At 34.8% G+C, this 21,206-nt stretch overlaps 2 protein-coding genes across 2 annotated transcripts in view; one reads left to right on the top strand and one right to left on the bottom strand.

Annotated features, from left to right (window-relative positions):
- LOC123308717 overlaps positions 1-10,122 on the bottom strand; it is a 46,243-nt gene extending 36,121 nt beyond the window's left edge. The window contains exons 1-3 of the mRNA XM_044891496.1: positions 9,989-10,122; positions 2,085-2,250; positions 1,803-1,989 (exon numbers count right to left, since the gene is read on the bottom strand). Coding sequence (XP_044747431.1) covers positions 1,803-1,808 — 6 coding nt within the window. The 5' untranslated portion in view covers positions 1,809-1,989; positions 2,085-2,250; positions 9,989-10,122. The remainder of the gene's footprint in view (positions 1-1,802; positions 1,990-2,084; positions 2,251-9,988) is intronic.
- LOC123306444 lies at positions 10,035-20,805 on the top strand. Its single transcript, XM_044888450.1, has 2 exons — positions 10,035-10,704; positions 19,890-20,805. Exons 1-2 carry the CDS (start codon positions 10,189-10,191, stop codon positions 20,646-20,648), a joined length of 1,275 nt encoding a protein of 424 aa, XP_044744385.1. The 5' UTR covers positions 10,035-10,188; the 3' UTR covers positions 20,649-20,805.
- Positions 20,806-21,206: the final 401 nt, after the last annotated feature.

Genomic DNA, 21,206 nt, shown 5'->3' with positions numbered 1-21,206 from the left:
GACATAGGATTCCCCAAAATACCTCTGTATGGCGAATTCTAGCGGAAACTAGGAGGCCAGTATAAGCGGTTTAAGGATATACTGCATCAATCCCTGAAATCAGTTGACGCCATTCATAACAGGAAACAACTAACAAGTAGCGTTAGACAGATCACAGTGGAGTTCTTTGGTCCATAGTTATAATGGAGACTCAAGAAGAATACAGCGGCGGCCAGATCTGGTTGCTGACTATCCATGTCCAGAGTGTGAAAGGATCTGTAGGTCACGGTTGGGTCTCTTCAGTCACAGGAGGGCACACATTCAAGTAGCCCTAAGAAATTATATACAGAATCAAACCTCACACCACGATAGAGTATAGACCAAATACTATTGAATGATACCAATATTAGTTCAGCGAAAATGTACCGTTTCCAAAATAATCAGAATCTTATGAAAATACCTAAAGTTGCCGATTTTCGAACTATTTTTTTCAATCACAGTTCCAGTTTGTGACAAAGGATAACGATTTTAAAACATATTAATCCTAGATTATTGTTTCATCACACCCAATTAAAATTATTCCAAGTAGTTAATCGAAAACCCAAGTAAATGTAAATTAAAACAATTGTTTTTTCTGCATAATTTTTATTACTCAGAATGAACCCCCTCTATAGGGGTGATAATATAGGCGAAAAACGCTGTCCTTAATCACAAATTGGCGCTATGATTAGAAAAATAGACCGAAAATCGGCAATTTCAGGTTAGGTTTTTTTGGAAACTGTACATTTTCGCTTAACTAATGTTGGTGTCATTCGATAGTATTTGATCTACTCTATCGTGGTGTGACGTTTGATTCGCTAGTTTTGGGACACCCTGTATAAGTTTGATCGCACCGATAGTTTTGTTTTTGAGTGATCTCCCCAATGTCTGTCATATTAGTAATAATAATGAGGACAATTTAGGAGCATAAAGTTCATTATCATATTATCAATGAAAATGACCTGCTAACTTGACCGAACTAGTTTTTGAGTTTTTTTATTGGAAGAACAATTAGAGATACGATATATATATATATATATATATATATATATATATATATATATATATATATGTATGTATGTATGCTGTAGTCACCTTCCACAGTCCCTTACTTGAAATTCAATGAAATTTTGTCGAACTTCTAGGGTTGTACCTCAGCCATCTTGGATATTTTATACAGACTTATTTTGATGAGTTCTACCTTCTGTCAAAAAAAAGCCTCGCCTTTGAAAACACCCTGTATATTCTTGCATTTTTCTCGCTTTGTGTTGTAGTTTTTTTTTTGTTTCTATATCTTTGTTTCTATTCTATTCTTGTCGACGTCTTGTCTTGTGACACGAACGTATTGTTCACGAATTGATAGAGGTGTGTTTGCCATATATATCATCTGCTCTGAATTTATTTGACCATTCAGGTCTTGCAGGACCACAGATTACAGAAAATCTGTAATCTGTGTGCAGGAGTGTGGACAAAACGACTTTTATCGATATAATATTCGGCGGTATTTGAACTTTGAGTCATATAAAATATACGGAAATAAAAGAAATAAAAAATTGAGTGAATATAATTGGAAGAAATATTAACTTAATAAATAAAACTAGGGATTCGTTCCACAGAATTCAATGAAATATAGTGTCCATTTCGAAATTATAATGTTCTGTATGAGTTATTACGGTACAGTTTAGTGCACAACGCGTAAAAGCCATTTCGTAGCTTTTTTCCAACATATATTGATTCTTTATGGAATAAGAATATTTCGAATATATATTCTCAAAATACTGAACCTTCATGGATGTAATCCTTTCAGCGTCGAGGGTTTTTTACTGTTTTGTGCCACTCTGTAGGTATAGTATTACGATGAGATGATTCGAGGAACTTTGAAACCCTTCATGTATAGATTTTGCGCAGTCAGTGAAACACACTCACTACACAATCGCGGAGTCCACGTGATTCTCGACTTTCCGAAACTTACTGAAAAAAAAATAAATAAAAATTTTACGGTTCAGCCTCAACCATATATCATTCAATTCGATTGAATTTCGTCGATCTCATCAAGTTGAACACACCTCATTATTTTTTATGGTTCCATTTGAAATTGCTATGCAGTTATGCACCCAATAAAGAAAAAACTTCACGCACCAGTGGCGACTCGTCCTGGAAGGAACAATCGAACTCTTGGCAGACTTCGCTGTCATTCTATGACTTATTTTCCTCCTCTTGATAATTGTACTCCTGGAAATTCAACACTTACTACTTGTTATCTCTTCTGAAAGAATACGCGAAGATCATCGAATGTGCTAGTATCCATTAAAAATATTAAAAAAAACACTGCGCAACAATTGAGCATATTTTAGCTGTTTTTTAAATATTTATCTTTAGTATATCAAGCTCATTTTGCCCTCTGAAATCGTGTGGTTAGCTGCAGATGGTGAATAGAAGCATGATAAACCATATTGTATTTGTTGCTAAAACCTGTTTTTTTCCTGCTTTCGGGAAAGGTTTCACAATAACATTTTGGGGGTATATCCTATACGAATAAAAAGGCTAGCTATCAGATCAATCATTATTCCATTCATTAATTTATTCAGTATAGTTTTAGGGCAATTCATGCAGTTTCCGAAACTTTTTTGGAATTGAATTGTGAATTTCAGGTCAATCTGACATATAGAATTTAATTTTATTTTCTCACATTTTTCCGCTTTTATTTGTTTTCATTCCAGATGAAATTTTCTGGTAATTACCAGAGAGAAGAGAAGACTCTCTGGATTTTCTTTTACTCCGAAGAAAGGATCACTTTTTGCAGTGCGAGATGCCCTTCAATACGAGGATATATTGAAAAATTCTTAGCCTACTATAGAACTAAATAAAATTTCAATGTCAAAATATTTTATTACTTAACTTATTTTCCTCTTAATTGGATACATTTATTACAGCGAACCTGCAACGTCTCAAGACCTTTAAAAAAAAAATGTTTTTTCTTGCTCCGCAAACCACACCTCCACAGCTTTTATTATATACCTCCTCGTTGGAAGAAAATTTACGACCTTTTAAACTTTTTTTCAATTGAGGAAAAAGATGATAGTCGTATGGAGCCAAATCTGGTGAATAAGGGGGTTGTTCTAGTAATTCAAACCCATAGACTTATAATACATGGACTCACTGTCACGTGACTTTTCAGTAGATCGAGGGGTTGTATGCATTAGAGAGAGAAGGGCTTATGCGTTTTGATCGAACAAGAAAGAGATGAACTGATTCCGTGTGGGCAATGTCAAAATCATATGATGGATGTAAACAAATATGTGACACAGACTTTGCCCACAAGGTTTTGATTCATTGTATTTTTCTGGAATGAAACTTCTTGATATAATTCCTTTCGAAGGAATGTTAAGGAATTCCTATCGGAATTCATTATGGAAAATTTCCGCTGATTTTGCTCATATGGTTGAGTATTATTCTCATTATTTTTGTTGAATGAAACTCACTTTTTTCGATATGAACTTGTGGGTCTGATAAATATTGTTTATATGTTTATTTGAGACTGAATATACGCATATATTGAGGACATATGTTGTGTATTTGTTGATTGTGGAAGTGAGTATTTCTATTTTTTCGTTCTTTGGAATTTTCAACTTGTGAAATCAAAGCGTTATTGTTAGAATTCCTTTCACATTATGACTATTCATTGGATACTATTTCTGGAACGAGACGTAGAGAAATGTGCCAAAATGGCACATTTAGTATGCAAAAAAAAATAATTCTTTCTCGTTAAGCAAATTCAATTGAAAAAATTAATATGAAATATTTCAAGACATCAAGAATCAATAGAAGATTTCGAGATTATTTGTTTCCTTCCATTATCAAAATCAAATGTTACTTCAAAATGTTTCAGGGCATGCAGAAAACTATTAAGGTCAAATATAATATTTAAGACCATAATGATAATCTGAAATATTCGAATAACAGTTTCATTCTTTCCATTATATTATTGAATAAAAACAATTTTAGAAGAATATGTTTATTCTACAGGAATTTTTCAAGTAAAAATATATTCATACAAGTATAGGAATAAAATTTAACAAATCAAATTATAAATGACAAATATTCAATAACAAACAAACAGGAACTCCATGACAGAAAAAATTTAATTTCAATAATATTTTAATTGGATAAATCAGACTTTTGACTATCAGCATATAAGATACGAAGTCTTTATGCAGTCAGCATTCACACTCTCCGCTAAGGAGAACCTTCACTCATCCAGAATTTTTAAAATAAGGATTGAGCTCTGTTGCCTTCTTCTTCAATGTTGATCTCAGCTCCATTCTCCAACCGATGATGAATTTGTTACTTCCTGTCACAAATTTCAAATATTAACTGATAGAAAAGTGGCATAGAAAAATTTACCTCAATAATGCTCTCCTCTTGAATAAATGTATCATACATATTGATCCTTCACTAAAAAAAAATTAGTTAATACTAACCACATTAAAAGGGAACAAGAAATACTTATCTTTATAATTGATATTTTAGTTTATATTTTTACAGTACTCCTTTCCTTATAATTGATGTTCGGAAATGTAATTTGAAGAGATTTCAATGTGTTGTGGTAGACATATCTTCCATCGTTCATCTGATAACCTACAAATTCTGAGTAAAGAATAATTTCAATTTCACACATATTCTACTCAGGCTTACTTTTCTGACATTTTTGATCTTTTGGACTTTGTCCGTAACCCTGGACATGGAGCCCTCAACAGGTGCTAGCTTTTCGGGCCAGAAAGCACCTGGATTCCATCAAAGGCAGGAGTTGAATCAATTCTCCTGATAGGACTATCCAGAAGGAGTTCCTACTGGTACCTTTTGATAAGCACTCCTGGCAGCCTCATTGATGCCTGAAATGAATTAATTTTGTTAGTTTCTGCCTTATTCTTGATTTAACTTCATTTGAAGTTTTATTAATGTGATGCAACCGAACAGTGAAATAATTCAAAAATATTAGTTTCACTAATTGTAGATGATGGTCTGATAGTGCATCTTGCTCCAAGGAGTGATCTCTCAGATTGGTGAAAATGTTGCCTATTGAAATTTTTCTCAGTCCCAGAATGATCATCTTGTCCATTAACTTTGGATCTGAATAAGATTTCATTGATCTTATTATACTTTCTGCAACCATACACAGCTTAACGACATCTGAAGATGGTTTACAGAGTCCTCCTCGAGTTTTTCTCAGTAAAAGTGCTGATGAAGAAGTCGCTGATGTTAGCGATTCAGCACATGTCTCGCAATTGATTTTTCTCCTCATCCTCTGCTTATGAAACCTGCAATGTACTCAATAATGTCAGAATAATACATTGAAGAACTAATCTCTTCGAATGGCACCAAGGTATCCAAGTCCTCAATTTCTATGGCCTCCACATTCAAGGTATCCAATAGATGTCTGTTCATCACATTTGTTGAACTGGCATTCAGAATACTGGTCTCATCTTGGGCTAAGCAGTTTGCAGCATCTGATGATTGTAATTCTGTATGTATGAGGACTCTTTTGTATGCCGCTTCAAACTGCATGGCTGTGGGATTATTATTGAAGCCCCCTCTTGATCTCATCAATGAAAAGAACATCTCCAGATGATCTTGACTTAGCTTGTATGTGCACAAGAAATTGAGAAATCCTGTTTAAACCAATTCATCGAATAAGTTTTGCACACTGGTCAAGCAAATTATCAATCCCACGAATCCTGTTTTTCGTTGTGAATGCAGAATCGAACTTCCTGTTTTATCTTTGAGACCACTCAAATACTGTATGGCTGTATCTATTTTTCCTTTGATGAATGCCTCATTTTCAAGGCTAAGAGGTTTTTTTGTCATGACCTTATTCAAAAAATTCCGGCTGTTCAACAGATCAAATATGTCATTCATTTGTCTGCAATGTCTCACAAGGGCTTCACTTCCTTCAAACTGTGGGATATTTAAATCTTTGTCACAGTATTCCAGTGCATCAGCAACACTAGCACTGAATGTTTGTACAGCCAGTTTCACTCGCATCTTTTCCTTGTCGTAATTCAGATGTCTATTACGAATTTTATTAGCCATGTGCAATCCTGTCTCTGTTTGTATCTTCACCAGTTCAGTCAAATACTTCCAATTTATTTCTTCATAATCCTCGTTATAAATATACCCCCAATCGCCAAGTGTATTTCGACATAACTTGACCATGTGGCAAGCATCCAAGATTACATGAATCTTTTCATGTGTTTTTGGGTGAAGGAAATATGGTCTAATATCTGGCCAGTTCAACTTTGCTCCCAAGATGCTACACATAGATATATTCGATGTTGCTCCATCGAAAGTGAGACTTTTAATCAATATTCCAGTGCTTTCCATTTGAATCAAACAGCCTCTAACCAGATTGGCCTTTTCTTCTGCAGTTAGCGTATCTATTAGGAAGTAAGCAATTGGAACTTTCCACTTTGCATTTAAAGCCACCAGCATGAATACTAGAGCATTCTTGGCTCTAGGAATACCATCATTTTCTTGGATTCCAGTTCCATAGTCAATATATCCCACATGTCTAGAGCCTGTCCACTCAACATGTTCTTTAATTGACATCTCATCCATTATAAGTCCGGCTATAAGTTGTTTCCCCCTCGATTTTTCAATTTCAACTTTAATTTTTACAGCTCTTATAGCTTCAGAGGTATACCCTGGTCTTCCATCTACTGAGCTACACCATTTCAGTAAGGTGTTTGGATGAGGTAAACAATTTTTTCCAAAATTATTTCTCACAAAATTGTAGGCAGAGGATGAGTAAAAATTGAGAGTTAAAGCAAAACTTCTCAATTCTGGAGAAAATTTTCCTGTTCTTCCTTTCAATTGCCTCTCAAGGAGTTGTTTTTCTGCTTCTGGTATACATTCCTATGGAAAATAAATTTGAGTTAATATTTGGACTTTCAACTAATTGGAACCCAAATAAATCTGAAATTGAATAAAAATACTGTTTGGCCAGGGCTGAAGAACTTTGGTCAGTAAATTGGCACATTATAAATATGTAGATTGTAGGTTTAAATGGCGGTTGTATTTCACTGCGACTCTAAGGTATCAGAGTAGTTTAGCTGCTATATCGTCTATATGCCCTATATCCTATATGCCTGTCACACTTTTATTCACAAATGATCTCTTAGGTGACCAAAATGTGTGTTCAGAGTTTTTCAACCTTTGTTTTTGTGTGAATATTATTCTAACAACAAGAGAACAAAGGGAATACCTTAAGTACTATTGATGACTCGGAAGAAATTTGAAATCTTCTTTTCAAATCATCCAGGAGATCGTTCAAGTTTTCAATTTTTTTCTTGTATTTGCTAAGCAGGGCACAGTGTTTTTTATTGGATTTTCTCAAATTAGAAATAACAGTTTGTGAAACATTCCAATATCTACGACGTTTCACTGGATTTTTGAGGTCAGCTTATACGAAATCTCCCACATACACAGGAACTGATCTCTTTCTAAAGATAATGAACAAGTTGATGAGTGATAATAGTAGTAATACAGGGTTTCATGAGAACTGTAAGTTGAATTTCTCATTCACCTTTTTCTAATGATACTGCAAGGTAAGGCAGGCTCTTTTGTTCTCGTTGGTGATTGGGATTCTATCACTGTAGAGTCTGTAGGCACCGAAATCGGTGCATCTGTTGTAATATTTTCCTCCAACAGAAAGTTGCTAACCTCTGGAACTATTTTAAGAGACAACATTCAATAAAGAAGCCTGTCAGATTATAATGTCATCAATTCAAATAAGAAGCATCTAAAATAATTAGTTGCGTAAATATATACTAACCTAATACATTTGCATCTGAGGATCTTGCAATGCTATTTACAAAGCAAAATTTAGAAGGAATTGCATCCTTCTTCAAAACTTTTTTTCCATGAGCGTTAATCTCATAATCATTTTCATGAAAATGTTTGCTACATATTCTTGAATATGTAGAAGGTACAAAATCAGCTCTCCCTAACGCTGCTATCCATTTATCCCTCAATAATCCTGTTTTTGGAAAACTGTAAATTCAATTAATCATCAGTTTTCAATGCATTTGTGTTGCCATAAATGAATATTAGTGATACTACTTACGTATGAAATTTCAAATTTCCCCCTTTCCTATGTCTGATGTAACAATTGTAAGCTACACAAGATTGTGGCATTATGATTTACTATTCCTAGCTCTCAAAAGAACTGAAAAAACGAATATACTATTTCTTTCACGAAACACGTAGAAAATAAACAATAAACAAAAACACTCCAAGTTCTAGAGAGTTCGATAAACTTTTGACGTTTATGCTTTTGTTTTGACAGCTTGCCCACAAACTCTCCATCTTATTCAAACAACCGACTTCTCTCTCACATGCGGAGTCCATGTTATTTATAAGTCTATGTTCAAACCCTAAATCAAGAATTTTTGCATGGCAACATGAGATTTGTGAGCAGGGGCGTTGTCCTGCAAAAACAAAACAACTTTGGATAGCTTTCCGAGTCTTTTCTCTTTAATTTTTTTCCCGTAGAGTGGTCAGTAATGTAGAATAGTAATATCCGGTTATTGTTCTACCCTTATCCAAAAAATCAATCATGATTACTCCATGGCAATCCCAAAAAACTGGAGCAAGAACTTTTCCAGCAGATTTTTGAACTTTTTAGGTCTTGGAAAACCAGAGTGTCGCCATTCCATCGGTAGTTGCTTTGTTTCTGGATCGTAGAAATGTTCCCAAGTCTCATCTATAGTAACAATTCGGTTTAAGAAGTCCACATCGTTTTCAAATCGAGCACAGATCCAACGCGATGATGAAATATTCAGGGAAAGGGAAAATGTAACTTTTTCGTCCATATTTCTGAAACTATTCACTTTACAGAAAAAGTTTGAATGCATTTCTTGCTAATATCAACCTGCTCTACATGATGAATAAGAAAAAAATATAGGTTGCCATTTGAAAAAATTAAGTTTTGATTGAATTTCTATTTGAATATTTAACTTTAATTTTTGATGACCCTGTACATCAGATTGCTTAAAATAGAGATGTAACGTATGATCCACTATGTTGGCAATAGCTGGGCAAAATTTGGTTTTGATACATTCATTAGAAAACTAGTATCAGCTTTTTTAGTGAACACCTACAGCTGTCAAAATTTTAGGAAAAAGTAGAATATCTCAGAATCGGTGCTATATAGGACCATGGTTGTCAATTCAAATTACCTCATTTTTGACAAGGAATTCAAAAATGCAATAATACACAGGGTGTTTTATTTAAAATAAGAAAGTTGATATCACCAGGGAAAAAACCGAGCACCCTGTATTAAGGTGGGTTATAAAATTAAAGTCCAATCGACTACAGACAAGTTTTGTATTTAACATTTTTTTTCTAGCTCCTTTAGTTTCCACAATAAGGTATAGGGACACTTAAATTCGGACACCCTCTGTAATCAAAACGTTTTTTTTTTTCAGTAATTTTACGCTACTTCCATCTGATCAGAGATCGATAATAGATTCCAATGAAGGGTAATGAAGAAATTTTTTTGGCTCCCACAAAAAGATTGCTCGACTTGTGAGGAAAAAATATTCTATCCCGAAAAATTTATTTCTTCATACCGGGCGCAAATTTTTTTCGAGAGTGGGAAAAATATTTTTCGAACACGAGATTTTTCTCGTGCTCGACATTTTCATGTTATAGAAAGCGAGAAATAAATTTAACTTATCAGCAATAATATTTTCCGGTCCGAAAATAGTATAGGTATTACTCATGGTCAAAAAATATTGTTTTGTGATGACACTTCAACTGTTTTCCTGAGCATTATGAAATTCATAAATCATTTGACAAAAAATTCAACTCGACTATATCTAAATAAATAAACAATCTTTCCAAACTTTAATGTGTTGGAGCTAGAAGCTCCAAAATAGGAAGTGAGAGACAGAGAAAGTAGTCGTCTCACCATGGCAACCATTTTGGATCATTATTCACAGATTGTCATTCATTAATCACTTGTGATGTATGAGTCATTAACGACTGCTTCATCAAACTTAATGGTTCCAACAAAAGATAGAGGTATCTACGGTTACAATCAATTCAACTTTTCCCGACTGTTCTGTGAATTTACGGAGATATTGCTATAATAATAGTTGTGATTGTGAAATGTCAACAAGTGCTGAATCGAAGTTTACGAGTGCTGAAATGGATGCAGACGAGATGCCTTGCACACTTCCAGAAATTCAAGAATCAGCCATGGATATCAAAGAGGAAATCTTTGAGGATACAGATGATAGGTCTTGTACATCTCCAGAAATTCAAGAAACATCCTTGAGTTCGTTACCCGAAGCATCGAGAAAGTCTTATTTATGTGTGTATGAAAACTTCATACAGTGGAAAATGGCTAGAAACACCGAATCTCTCTCGGAATCTGTTTTGCTCGTATACTTCACTGAATTAGCCTCAAAATATAAACCTTCGACCTTGTGGACAACCTATTCAATGCTGAGAAGTACAATCCATTTGAATCATGGAATCAACATAGAAAGATATTTCAAATTAAGAGCATTTTTGAAAAGCAAATCTAAAGGTTTTCGCCCAAAAAAAGCAAGTACATTTTCCACAGAAAATATCAACGAATTCCTTACGGAAGCATCGGATCAAAAATTTCTTGCAACAAAGGTGAGATAAAAAATGATATGGTTATGTGCGTTCAAAAAAATTCATCTTCAAGTAGGCTATGGATTTTGAAGGTTGTGTTCTGTGACTGAACGTAATTCTTTCCTTAATTCTGAAATCCCAAAACGAAAATATAAACATTGATGACCTTAACCTATACATCGTAATTATTTTGTATGAAAAAAAGTTACTGGCAGATTCAATAATGATTTCTTTCAACTTGGGAAAACCATTTTTTTCATTGAGTTATATTACAGGAATCCAAACCATATGAGTCGATTGGAAGAATTCTTTGTAAAGATTTTAACCGAAGTTCATTATTTTACATGTCAGACTTGAATCTTGAATGAACCGAGGTATTATGGTTTTTGTACTTTCAATTGTAAACAGGTTGTACTCATTTCAGTATTTTGAATATCTCACACTAAGAAGCTAAATATGTTTAATTCAGTATAAACATTGAATGTGTGGTCAATACTTTGATCATCGTTGATTTTATGAATTTTTCAATGATTTTAGTCATCATTTGGTCCAAATCAGAAATGCATATGTGGAAATTAGAATTCTTCAAACATTGAACTAAAGAAAGTTAGTTCAAGGTCTTCAAATGATGCTATACAGAAATAATCATATGACGAAAGATAACATGATCCTGGAGGAAATTTAGATTTGGTCGGTATTGATGCTGATGAGCCAACCCTGATGAACAATCCTTAGAGTAGTTTCTACAGCTGTTGAAAATTACTATTGGACTATTCATCTAAAATTATTTCAGCTATAAAAGGCATGATAATTTCTTCCTTATAGAATGTTCTGATGTGAAGTTCCTCAAAAATTTCCTACAATTTGCTTCTTATTGATAGCACACCAAACTCCAATTTTTTGAGAATGAAAGTTTAGTGATTTTTGGCTGCTCCACATCCTCATATTTTGAGAGCTGACATATCCAGAAAGAGCAACGTCTCCATTAGAAAAGGAACTTGATTCAGGATATCAATCAATTGGTTGAGAAACCTCGGGCAGAAGGCCATCCACAAGGGGTTATCAAAATTATTCAATTTTCTCATCTTACATCAATCTTTATGGAAACAAATTGATGTCTTCAATCGAAATCGTGTTACATGTGCCAATGGAGGCTCCACCAAGTTCAGATAAAAACCGAACAGAGGTTCGTGGAGCTTCTACCATCACATTATCAACATTGTTGAATGAATCTGGGGTTTTCTTCTTTATAAACTGTTAATCTTTATAATTTGTTGATAATTTGTATGAAACAATACAGAACAAATGGTACAGTAGAAGCAAATATTAGATACTCTGGCAGAAGCTAAGAATTACCTTAAGACACAGAATAGCTACCTTAAAAATTAATATTTTTTTTTGAACGCACGTTATACAGAATAACCCAGGCGTGTGTACAGGGTATCCCAAATTGTTTGATTTTGGCTTCTTTTTAAAAAATTGCCATAACTTTATTATTTCCGAAAATATCTTCAAATGATGAAAACTTTCTACAGGCTCTTTTTCACTGGGAATACTACACTAAATCCATTTTTTTTTTCAATCTCTTGTACTAAGGGTGAAAAAAAACAACTTCGATATTTTAAATATGAGTGCCTTTTTTTATCTCATATCATACAATAAAATATAATGGATAATTACTAGAATATTGAATTCTTCAACAAAAATTATCTTGCATTAATGGTCAAAATAGTTGGAGGGCGTTCTAAGGCAAGAGCAATTTCACCTTCAAACAAAAATACCACATATCACACAGCTGAGAGGACAACTGCCTCTTATTTTAGGCTATTCCATGTCTTTTCTAAAAATAAAGCAGGTACTCAAATGCCACTAACTTTTTTGGTTTCTTCTTCATCCTCAGAGACAAGTTGTTTCTGTCCTACATTAAGCTAAACTTATGGATAGCTAAACTATAAGTTGTTTGTCTATGCTCATAAACAATATAAATTCAAGTACATTGAATATGTTCGATACCGTCTGATATACAGGCTGTTCTTCAAACTCTATGACAAACTTTGACAGATGGTAGCTGTGCTTATTCTTTTTTTTTTTTTATTAATCTCAATAATTATTAACAATCAGAATAATATTCTATAAGTTAATGTGTTAACAAGTAGTCAAAGGGCGGGGAGATTATCTCCAGTGAGAGAATCTCATTATTCCATTAAATCAGCTGGCCAATGTCTCTTCAATCTTCTTGATAAGGTGTTTGCCAGTAAGGGTTGGAGTAAAATATTTGAGTGGTTTTCCATTCTTGCGTGGTGATATTTGCTTCTATGCTTGATGACTTCTTCAACGTATGGTATATTTAGGTCTTCATGTAAAGTCTGGTTGGACACATACCATGGGGCGTTGGCCATCATGCGAAGTATTTTCGATTGCGTTCTTTGGATCAGAGCTATGCTGGATTTGCTTGCGCATCCCCAGATTTCTATCCCGTATGTCCATATTGGGGTGATGATAGTTTTATACAACAATATTTTGTTTGTAAGTGGTAACTTGGATTTTCTTCCGATGAGCCAATTAATTTCCCTGACTTTCAGGTCAATTTGTTTTCTTTTTTTGATAATATGTTCCCTCCAGGTTAGTCTAGTGTCTAGATGAAAGCCTAGGTATTTTGCTGATGTAGCTTGTGGAATTATTATGTTGTTCAATTTGATTGGAGGACAATGTTGCTTTCTCAGTGTAAAGTCTACTTGTTTTGATTTGGTTTCATTTATTTTTATTTTCCACTTTTTCATCCAGATTTGTAATTTGTCTAGGTGTTCTTGTACTAGTTTAGTCGCTGTTGCTGGGTCTTCATGTGCTGCCATTATTGTTGTGTCATCAGCAAATGTTCCTGTTGTAGTGTGAGCTGTTATTGGTAGATCCGAGGTATAAAGTAGGTAAAGGAACGGGCCCAGCACGCTTCCTTGTGGGACTCCAGCTTGAATGGGACAATAATCTGATACTTCATGCCCTACTCTAGTTCTAAACTGTCTGTTTGTAAGGTATGAATTCAGTATATTGAAGAATTTTAGAGGAAGAATATTTCTTATCTTGAATAGGAGTCCTGAATGCCATACTTTATCGAACGCTTGACTCACATCCAGAAAGACTGAAGTACAGTATAGCTTCTTTTCAAACGCTTGGTTTATGGTTTGCGTTATTCGATGCGTTTGTTGGACAGTTGAGTGACCTTGTCTGAATCCGAATTGATGTGAAGGAATCCAATGATCTATGGGAATTTCGGCGTTTATTCTCTGAAGTAATAATCTTTCCAATATTTTCGAGATTATTGGCAGAAGGCTTATGGGTCGATATGATGTCACTTCGTGTGGATTCTTGCCCGGTTTCAGTATCATGAGTACTTCTGCTGTTTTCAGTGATCTGGGCCAGTGCCCGAGTCTCAATATAGCATTAAAGATGTAGGTTACCATAACAATCCCTTTTCTAGGCAGTTCTTTGATCATCTTTGCAGTTATTCCATCAATACCTGGTGCCTTTTTAAGGTTCAGATGAGTGATTTCTTTGTATACTTCTTTAGGTGTTAAGAACTTTATATTTTGAGTTTCTGTAGGGATGTTAGAAATATTTTCCTCAACAATTTCATCAATGACCTGGTCATTTGGTTTGAATACCTCTGTCAGGTAATGTGCAAACAATTTCGCCTTTTCTTTTTCGCTTCTAGCCCATCTAGCATTGGTTTCAGTTGATTTTTTCACTGGGACATTTTGTTCTGTTGGCTTTACCTTGGATTTTATAGGTCTCCATATTGAGTTGTCGTATCGGTTCAATCCGGTGATATATATATTGAATGATTCTTCCTTCAATTCTCTTAGCCTATTTTTAAGTTTATTGCTTATATTATTGAATGCTGTTTTGTCTGCAGGAGCATGTGTGTTTTGCCATCTAGATCTTATTTTGCGTTTTTCAGCAATGAGCTTTTTAATTTCTAATGGTATTGGTTCTGGTTTGTTGTCATTGCAACTTCTTGGAGTACTTTGGATGGCTGCATCCTTAAGAATAGTTGTAAATGAATCAAGTGCTTCTTCGATTTCTTTTTTTTCCTTCAGTCTCAAGGAAAGAGAGACCCGCTCATGAATTAATTTGCGGTATTCAACCCAGTTGGTTTTTCGATTATGTAGTTTTGGTGGAGACTTTTTATTGATTATCAAGGTGCTCAGTGACGCTATTACTGGAGTATGATCTGATGATAGGTCATAGCTTGAACATACATCCATATATGATGAAGCTATTCCATTTGTTATAAAAAAATCTAGCAGATCAGGGGTTTTATTCGGATCACTGGGCCAGTATGTAGGACTTCCAGTAGACAAGAAGGAGTAGTTTTTTTCCTGCAACAATTTTGCCAGCTCTCGTCCCTTGGTGGTGGTTAATCGTGAGCCCCAGAGAGTATTCTTACTGTTAAAATCTCCTCCGACAAAGAATTTTGTGCCTAATGTGGTAAAGAATTCTCTATAGTGGTTAATTTTCAGATTGTGTTTAGGGGGACAATAGACAGCTGATATTGTCAATTCATAGGAGAACATTCTTACTTTGACCGAAGTAGCTTGAAGGTGATCAACTTTGTATTCTGGCATTACATAGTGGCTTATTGTGTTTTTAATTAGAATTGCTGTTCCGCCGTGTGCTGTGTTGTCTGGGTGGTTGGTAGAGTAGGTGATGTAATTTGGTATGTTGAAGTTTGACCTATCAGTGAAATGTGACTCACTTATGAGGAGGATGTCGATAAAGTTGTGTTGTAAAAAAGTTTCAACTTCATTCTTGTGTTGCAAGAGTCCGTTGGCATTCCATTGTGCTATTCTAATTAGTTTAATGAATTTTGTTGATCAGCGTTGAGAGCATGCTCAAGATCATGCTATTTTGTTGCATTAATTGCTGAAACATGCCTTTAAATTCTGTTAAAAAGGTACTTAGTATTGTTGAACTGTTTTCTTCATTTTGTGTTGTAGTTTTGTTATTTTTGCGTAGAGCTTCAGCGTAATTCATTTTCTGCGGCTGTTGTGTTCGTAATTGATTATCCATATGTTTGTTGTTGAATGATGTTTTTTGTATGTTCAACCTATTATTATCGTTTTCAGGTTTCTTGACTAGGTCATGATAAAATTGACACCCTCTATAGTTCGCTGGATGCGGACCATTACATAATACACATTTTGCTGGGGTATTGTTGCTTTTTTTGCAATGTGCCGTATTGTGCTCCCCACCACACTTCACACATGCATATGGCCTATTGCAATAGGTTTTAGTATGTCCATATTGTTGACATCTCATGCACTGAATTAGTCCTTTCACTTTTTTTGGTGGTTCGATTGTCACTAACCTGTTCTGTATGCCATGAATCTTGTAAATTTCTTTGTTGTTCAGGGCCGGTTCAAGATCAACGAAAAATAAATTCAGAGGTTCTTTTGTTATCCTACTTTTTCCATTGTGGATATTTCTTACTGTGTGTCCTTCTTTGGAGAGTTCCAGCTTGATATCCTCTACATTTGTTGTGTGATGGACATTTTTTATAACAACTCTGAATGCTCTTTCCTGCTTTGGTTGATACGTGTGGTGTATTATATTATTATTCCTCATGTGGTGAATAAGTTTTCTATAACCTTCAACAGTTAGACAATTCACTTTCACAGTATTGTCAGCTAGGGTTTTTGTGGTAAATTGATCCATTTGAAGGATTTCACTCATGATGGAGATCATCTCATTGTAATTATTAACTCCGTAAACAAAAATGGGCGGAGGGCGAGGAACCTTGGTGATTGGTTTATCTGCTTTATTACTCTCTTCTTTATCTTCATTCAGACTGCTGAATCTATTATGTGTTGGGATTTCATAATTTTTTGAATTATTAATTTTCCTTTTCTTCGTTGTACGTCCTATACTTTGCCAACTTTGTTGATTTTTGTTTGTTTGATTTATTTCACTAGCGCTGAATCCAACGAATTCTTCCTCACTTGTTGAGGACATTCTGCAGTAACTAGATGAATGTGTACCTTCCTGTATATCCATATTTATTTCAGTTGACGGGGTATTCACGGCATCTGGTGTCAAATTCATATTTTTATTTTATCTCACGCTATCTGTGGTTATCAGATCCATCCACCATCTGGACTGATAAGGAATCACTTTATTTTTCGATTTCAATTGAATTCTGGTCTACAAATTAGCGGAAATATTTAAATTGTCGAAATTATATTTCCTTTTCTGGAGCGATTTTCGAATTTTACTTAGTAATAGCTCGATCAATCCGGGTTTTTATGCCCGGAGTCGGTGGCTGATTACTAATAACACTTTTTTTGCGTAGATATAGGATTTTATCAGCGGCTGTTGTTTACGCGACGGCTGCCTGATGTGAACTTGTGCTTATTCTGAACATTTTTATGTTCCTATGAACATATATCCGTTTCGTTTTTGTTCAGAAATACAAGCACTTGAAAAATCATATTTTTATGCTCAAATCATAATAATCAATAGAAATTTTGGGACTATATTGTTCAAAGTGTCCACCTTTGGCTCGAATGCAAGCTTCACATCGACGAACTAAAGATGCCGCCACTCAGCAGATTAGATTTGGGTCGTTTCGTATTTGGTCTGCTGCATCTTGTATTCTATCAAGTAATTGTTAATGAGATTAAATTTCAACATGATAAACAAGCTCTTTCATATGACCCCATAAATAAAAGTCTAAGGGATTTAGTTTAGATAAACGAGATGGCCATTGTATTGGTCCTCCTTGACCTATACATTTATTAGGAAAATGATCATTCAGCCAACTGACTACTTGTCTCTCTCTATGTAATGGTGCACCATCGTGCTGATATTTTCAACAATGTTCAGCTCTAAGTTATCAATGAAGTCAATAAGGTTCTGCTCCAAAAAAATTGTATACAAATCTGCATTTAAATGATCATTTATAACATGAAAACACTGAAACGTTGCTGTCATCGTTTTTGTTTAATGACATATGGATTGTGCACTGCCCGTACATGGCGTATGGTCCGTATATACACATTTGGTAACCGAAAGTTACCAGAGCGGTTACTCTGGTGACTGATATTGAACCAAATTGTCAGGAATTCGACATATACGGACCGCCCACTTACTAACCAGAAGTAACCAAAGTGTATATACGGACCACAGCCTATGGTTATTGTTGATACCAACCTCAGTAAAACAAGTGTCAAATGAATAATTAAAATAACGTCAATTACCATATCAACAGATATTTTCTGTCGATTTTCTTTTTATCCGAGGAAAAGATCACTTTTTGCAGTGCGAGATGCCCTTCAATACGAGGGTATATTGAAAAATTCTTAGCCTACTATAGAACCAAACAAAATTTCAATGTCAAAATAATTTATTACTCAACATATTCTCCTCTTTATTGGATACATTTATTACAACGAACCTGCAACGTCTCTAGACCTTTAAAAAAATGTTTCTTCTTGCTCTGCAAACCACACCACCGCAGCATTCATTACCTCCTCGTTGGAAGAAAATTTAGGACCTTTTAAACTTTTTTTCAGTTGAGGAAAGAGATGATAGCCGGATGGAGCCAAATCTGGTGAATAAGGGGGGTGTTCTAGTAATTCAAACCCTAAATCACGAATTTTTTGCATGACAACATGAGATTTGTGTGAAGGGGCGTTGTCCTACAAAAACAAAACACCTTTGGATAGCTTTACGCGTCTTTTCTCTTTAATTTTTTTCCCGTAGAGTGGTCACTAATGTCGAATAGTAATCTCCGGTTATTGTTCAACCCTTATCCAAAAAATCAATGCTGATTACTCCATGGCAATCCCAAACAAATGAAGCAAGAAATTTTCCTGCAGATTTTTGGACAGGAAACTGCTTAGGTCTTGGAGAACCAGATTGTTGTCATTCCATCGATTGTTGCTTCGTTTCTGGATCGTAGAAATGTAGCCAAGTCTCATCCATAGTAACAATTCATTTTAAGAAGTCGTTTTCAAATCGAGCACAGATCGAAAGCGATGCTTCTACCCTTGCACGCTTTTGGTCAACATTCAAACATTTGGGCATCCATTTTGCAGCAATTTTTCTCATGACCAAATTGACGTGAACTATATGATGAACCCGTGCGTATGAAATATTCAGTGCTTCAGATATCCGTTTTAGCCCAATTCGACGGTCTGATAAAATCATGTCATGAACTGCTTCGATATATTCGGGGACTGACACAAAAACTGGCCTTCCCGATCAGTCATCATCTTCAATAGAAAATTTACCTCTTTTGAAGCTTGCAGTCCAATTTTTCATGGTCGCATACGAAGGACATTGATCACCAAGGGTATTAAGCATATCTTCATAAATTTGCTTATCCCTTAACCCTTTTAAATACAGACACTTTTGATGATGGCTCGATACTCCAATTTTTCGATTTCCACAATTTCTGGGACATCTTCTTTCTTTTAATTCATTGTGCGTAACTCTGGATTACTTTTTTGACTTCAAACTTCACACTGACACTTCTAATGAGTTATTTGTCGTTGCTACGGTAACGCAATATTTTTTTATGCATGGAACTGGTCTAGGCTAACTAGATATCGATACATCCTCGTAATCAAAACATGAAAAAAACCTTTTTCAAATGCTTATAACTCCTGAACGAAAACGAATCCGGACGAACGGACCAATGTTCATGAGAAAAAAAAATGGTCAAAAGGAGCACATCTACCTTCTGTCGAAGTTTGTCATAGAGCTTGTAGAACACCCTGTATCGGGGTTACTTTTTGAATGAGCTGTTCTCAATTCTAAATAGCACTTTCTGACACTCTGTCTTCTATCTTCTTCAATAACTTTCGGCATTTTTGTAATATCAATTAATATAAGTTGTGGCAACGTCGTAATTACATTAACGACATTTCATGAGTGCCAACCTTACTCCTTTCTAGTTACAAAAACTTACGATAATTATTTCATGACCAACCGATTGCTTTTATAAAAGCGAACGGAGTGTATGAAGTCGGCGTGTTTTATATCGACAATTTAGTGACAAATCCAAAAATTGAGACTACCCATTCAACAAATGGGAGGTTTATTTTATTTTCTATCGAATTATGTCGATTAATTGAAAAAAAGTTATGGGCCATGTACGCACCCCTGGGTCACCCTCTATGTCGAATAACAATAAATATTTGTTACAGGTTGCACTGATAATGGGCGTAGTGGGTGCTTGCCGCGCCAACGAAATGTATGAGATGAAAATGACCCATTTGAAAGATCTCGGTTCGGCATTCTTGGTGAAAGTGCCAACGACGAAAACAAAAGTTTCCCGCGAATTCACAATCACAGATAATTATTATGAAATTTGCAAGAAATACATCAGCCTGCGTCCGCGCGATGTTATATCCAACGTTCTTTTCTTGAACTTCCAAAACGGAAAATGTACGAATCAAAGGATCGGTATAAACAAATTCACCAAAATGGGAAAACAAATAGCCGAGTATCTTAAATTGCCGCATCCAGAGAGATTCTCCGGTCTCAGTTTTCGCAGATCTACCTCGACTATATTGGTGAATGCTGGCGGGGTTATAACGTCCTTGAAGAGGACCAGTGGATGGAAATCCACGACGGAAGCAGAAGGCTATATTGATGAGCCGTTTGAGAATAAAATCGAAACTGACGAGAAAATCTCCATCTCTGTACAGAATCCCATAGGTGAAAATAATGAAATCATATCTACAAACTCATCTTCTTGTAATATTAACACAGGCTCATCTTCATGTAAAATAAACTCGGGCCCATCTTCATATAATATAAACACAGACTCATCTTCTTCATGTAATATAAACACAAACTCATCTTCATGTAATATAAACATCACCTCAAGTTCAAATTCAGTGCCTGTGATCAATATTGAAAATTGTGTAAATACTAATATTACAATTAATATCAATAAATAGTATATATCTATATATAGCATGAACTAACTCAAAAATTTAATTAATTCTAATTAAGTGTTTTGTGCAATGTCAAATTAACGTATAATTTGATTTGAAATGTCAGAAGTTGTTTGGAACTATTTAATATAATAAATAATTATAATTATTTTAGAAATAATCTTTTGTATATTTTTTAACAATCGTGGACGAAGTATATAGGGTGATTCTTTGACTTGTACAGTTTGGCTCTGGCTCTAGTAAAAATACCGGCTGTTAAAAATCCATAAATCTTCAGTTATATCTCACGAACTATTTTATAGAATAGAGTGGCTTTCTTTGGCTGAATGCAACTTTGTTTAAAAGATCCATAGATGTGTTGTGTCATGTATTAAGTCTATGGTAATTTGTGTTGGAAAGTTTTCATATCGAAAATTTCACTTCGTAAATAATGTGCCGGTAAAACTTTCAGAAACGAATTTTCCTGAAGGCATATCATAAGAATATTATCTTGAAATTAGTTCACAGATTACAGAAAAAGGGAATCTGTGAACTAGTGTACGCCACTGGGAATAAATACCA

The sequence above is a fragment of the Coccinella septempunctata genome, chromosome 2, assembly GCF_907165205.1.
Source record: "Coccinella septempunctata chromosome 2, icCocSept1.1, whole genome shotgun sequence".
NCBI classification, from domain to species: domain Eukaryota; kingdom Metazoa; phylum Arthropoda; class Insecta; order Coleoptera; family Coccinellidae; genus Coccinella; species Coccinella septempunctata.
This window is presented reverse-complemented; position numbering and strand designations above follow the sequence as displayed.

Excerpts from the sequence above, each read along its gene's own strand:
- LOC123306444 (XM_044888450.1), top strand. The coding sequence starts at position 10,189 with ATGTCAACAAGTGCTGAATCGAAGTTTACGAGTGCTGAAATGGATGCA. Across the intron at positions 10,705-19,889 it reads AAAAATTTCTTGCAACAAAG|GTTGCACTGATAATGGGCGT; the intron begins GTGAGATAAAAA and ends TATTTGTTACAG.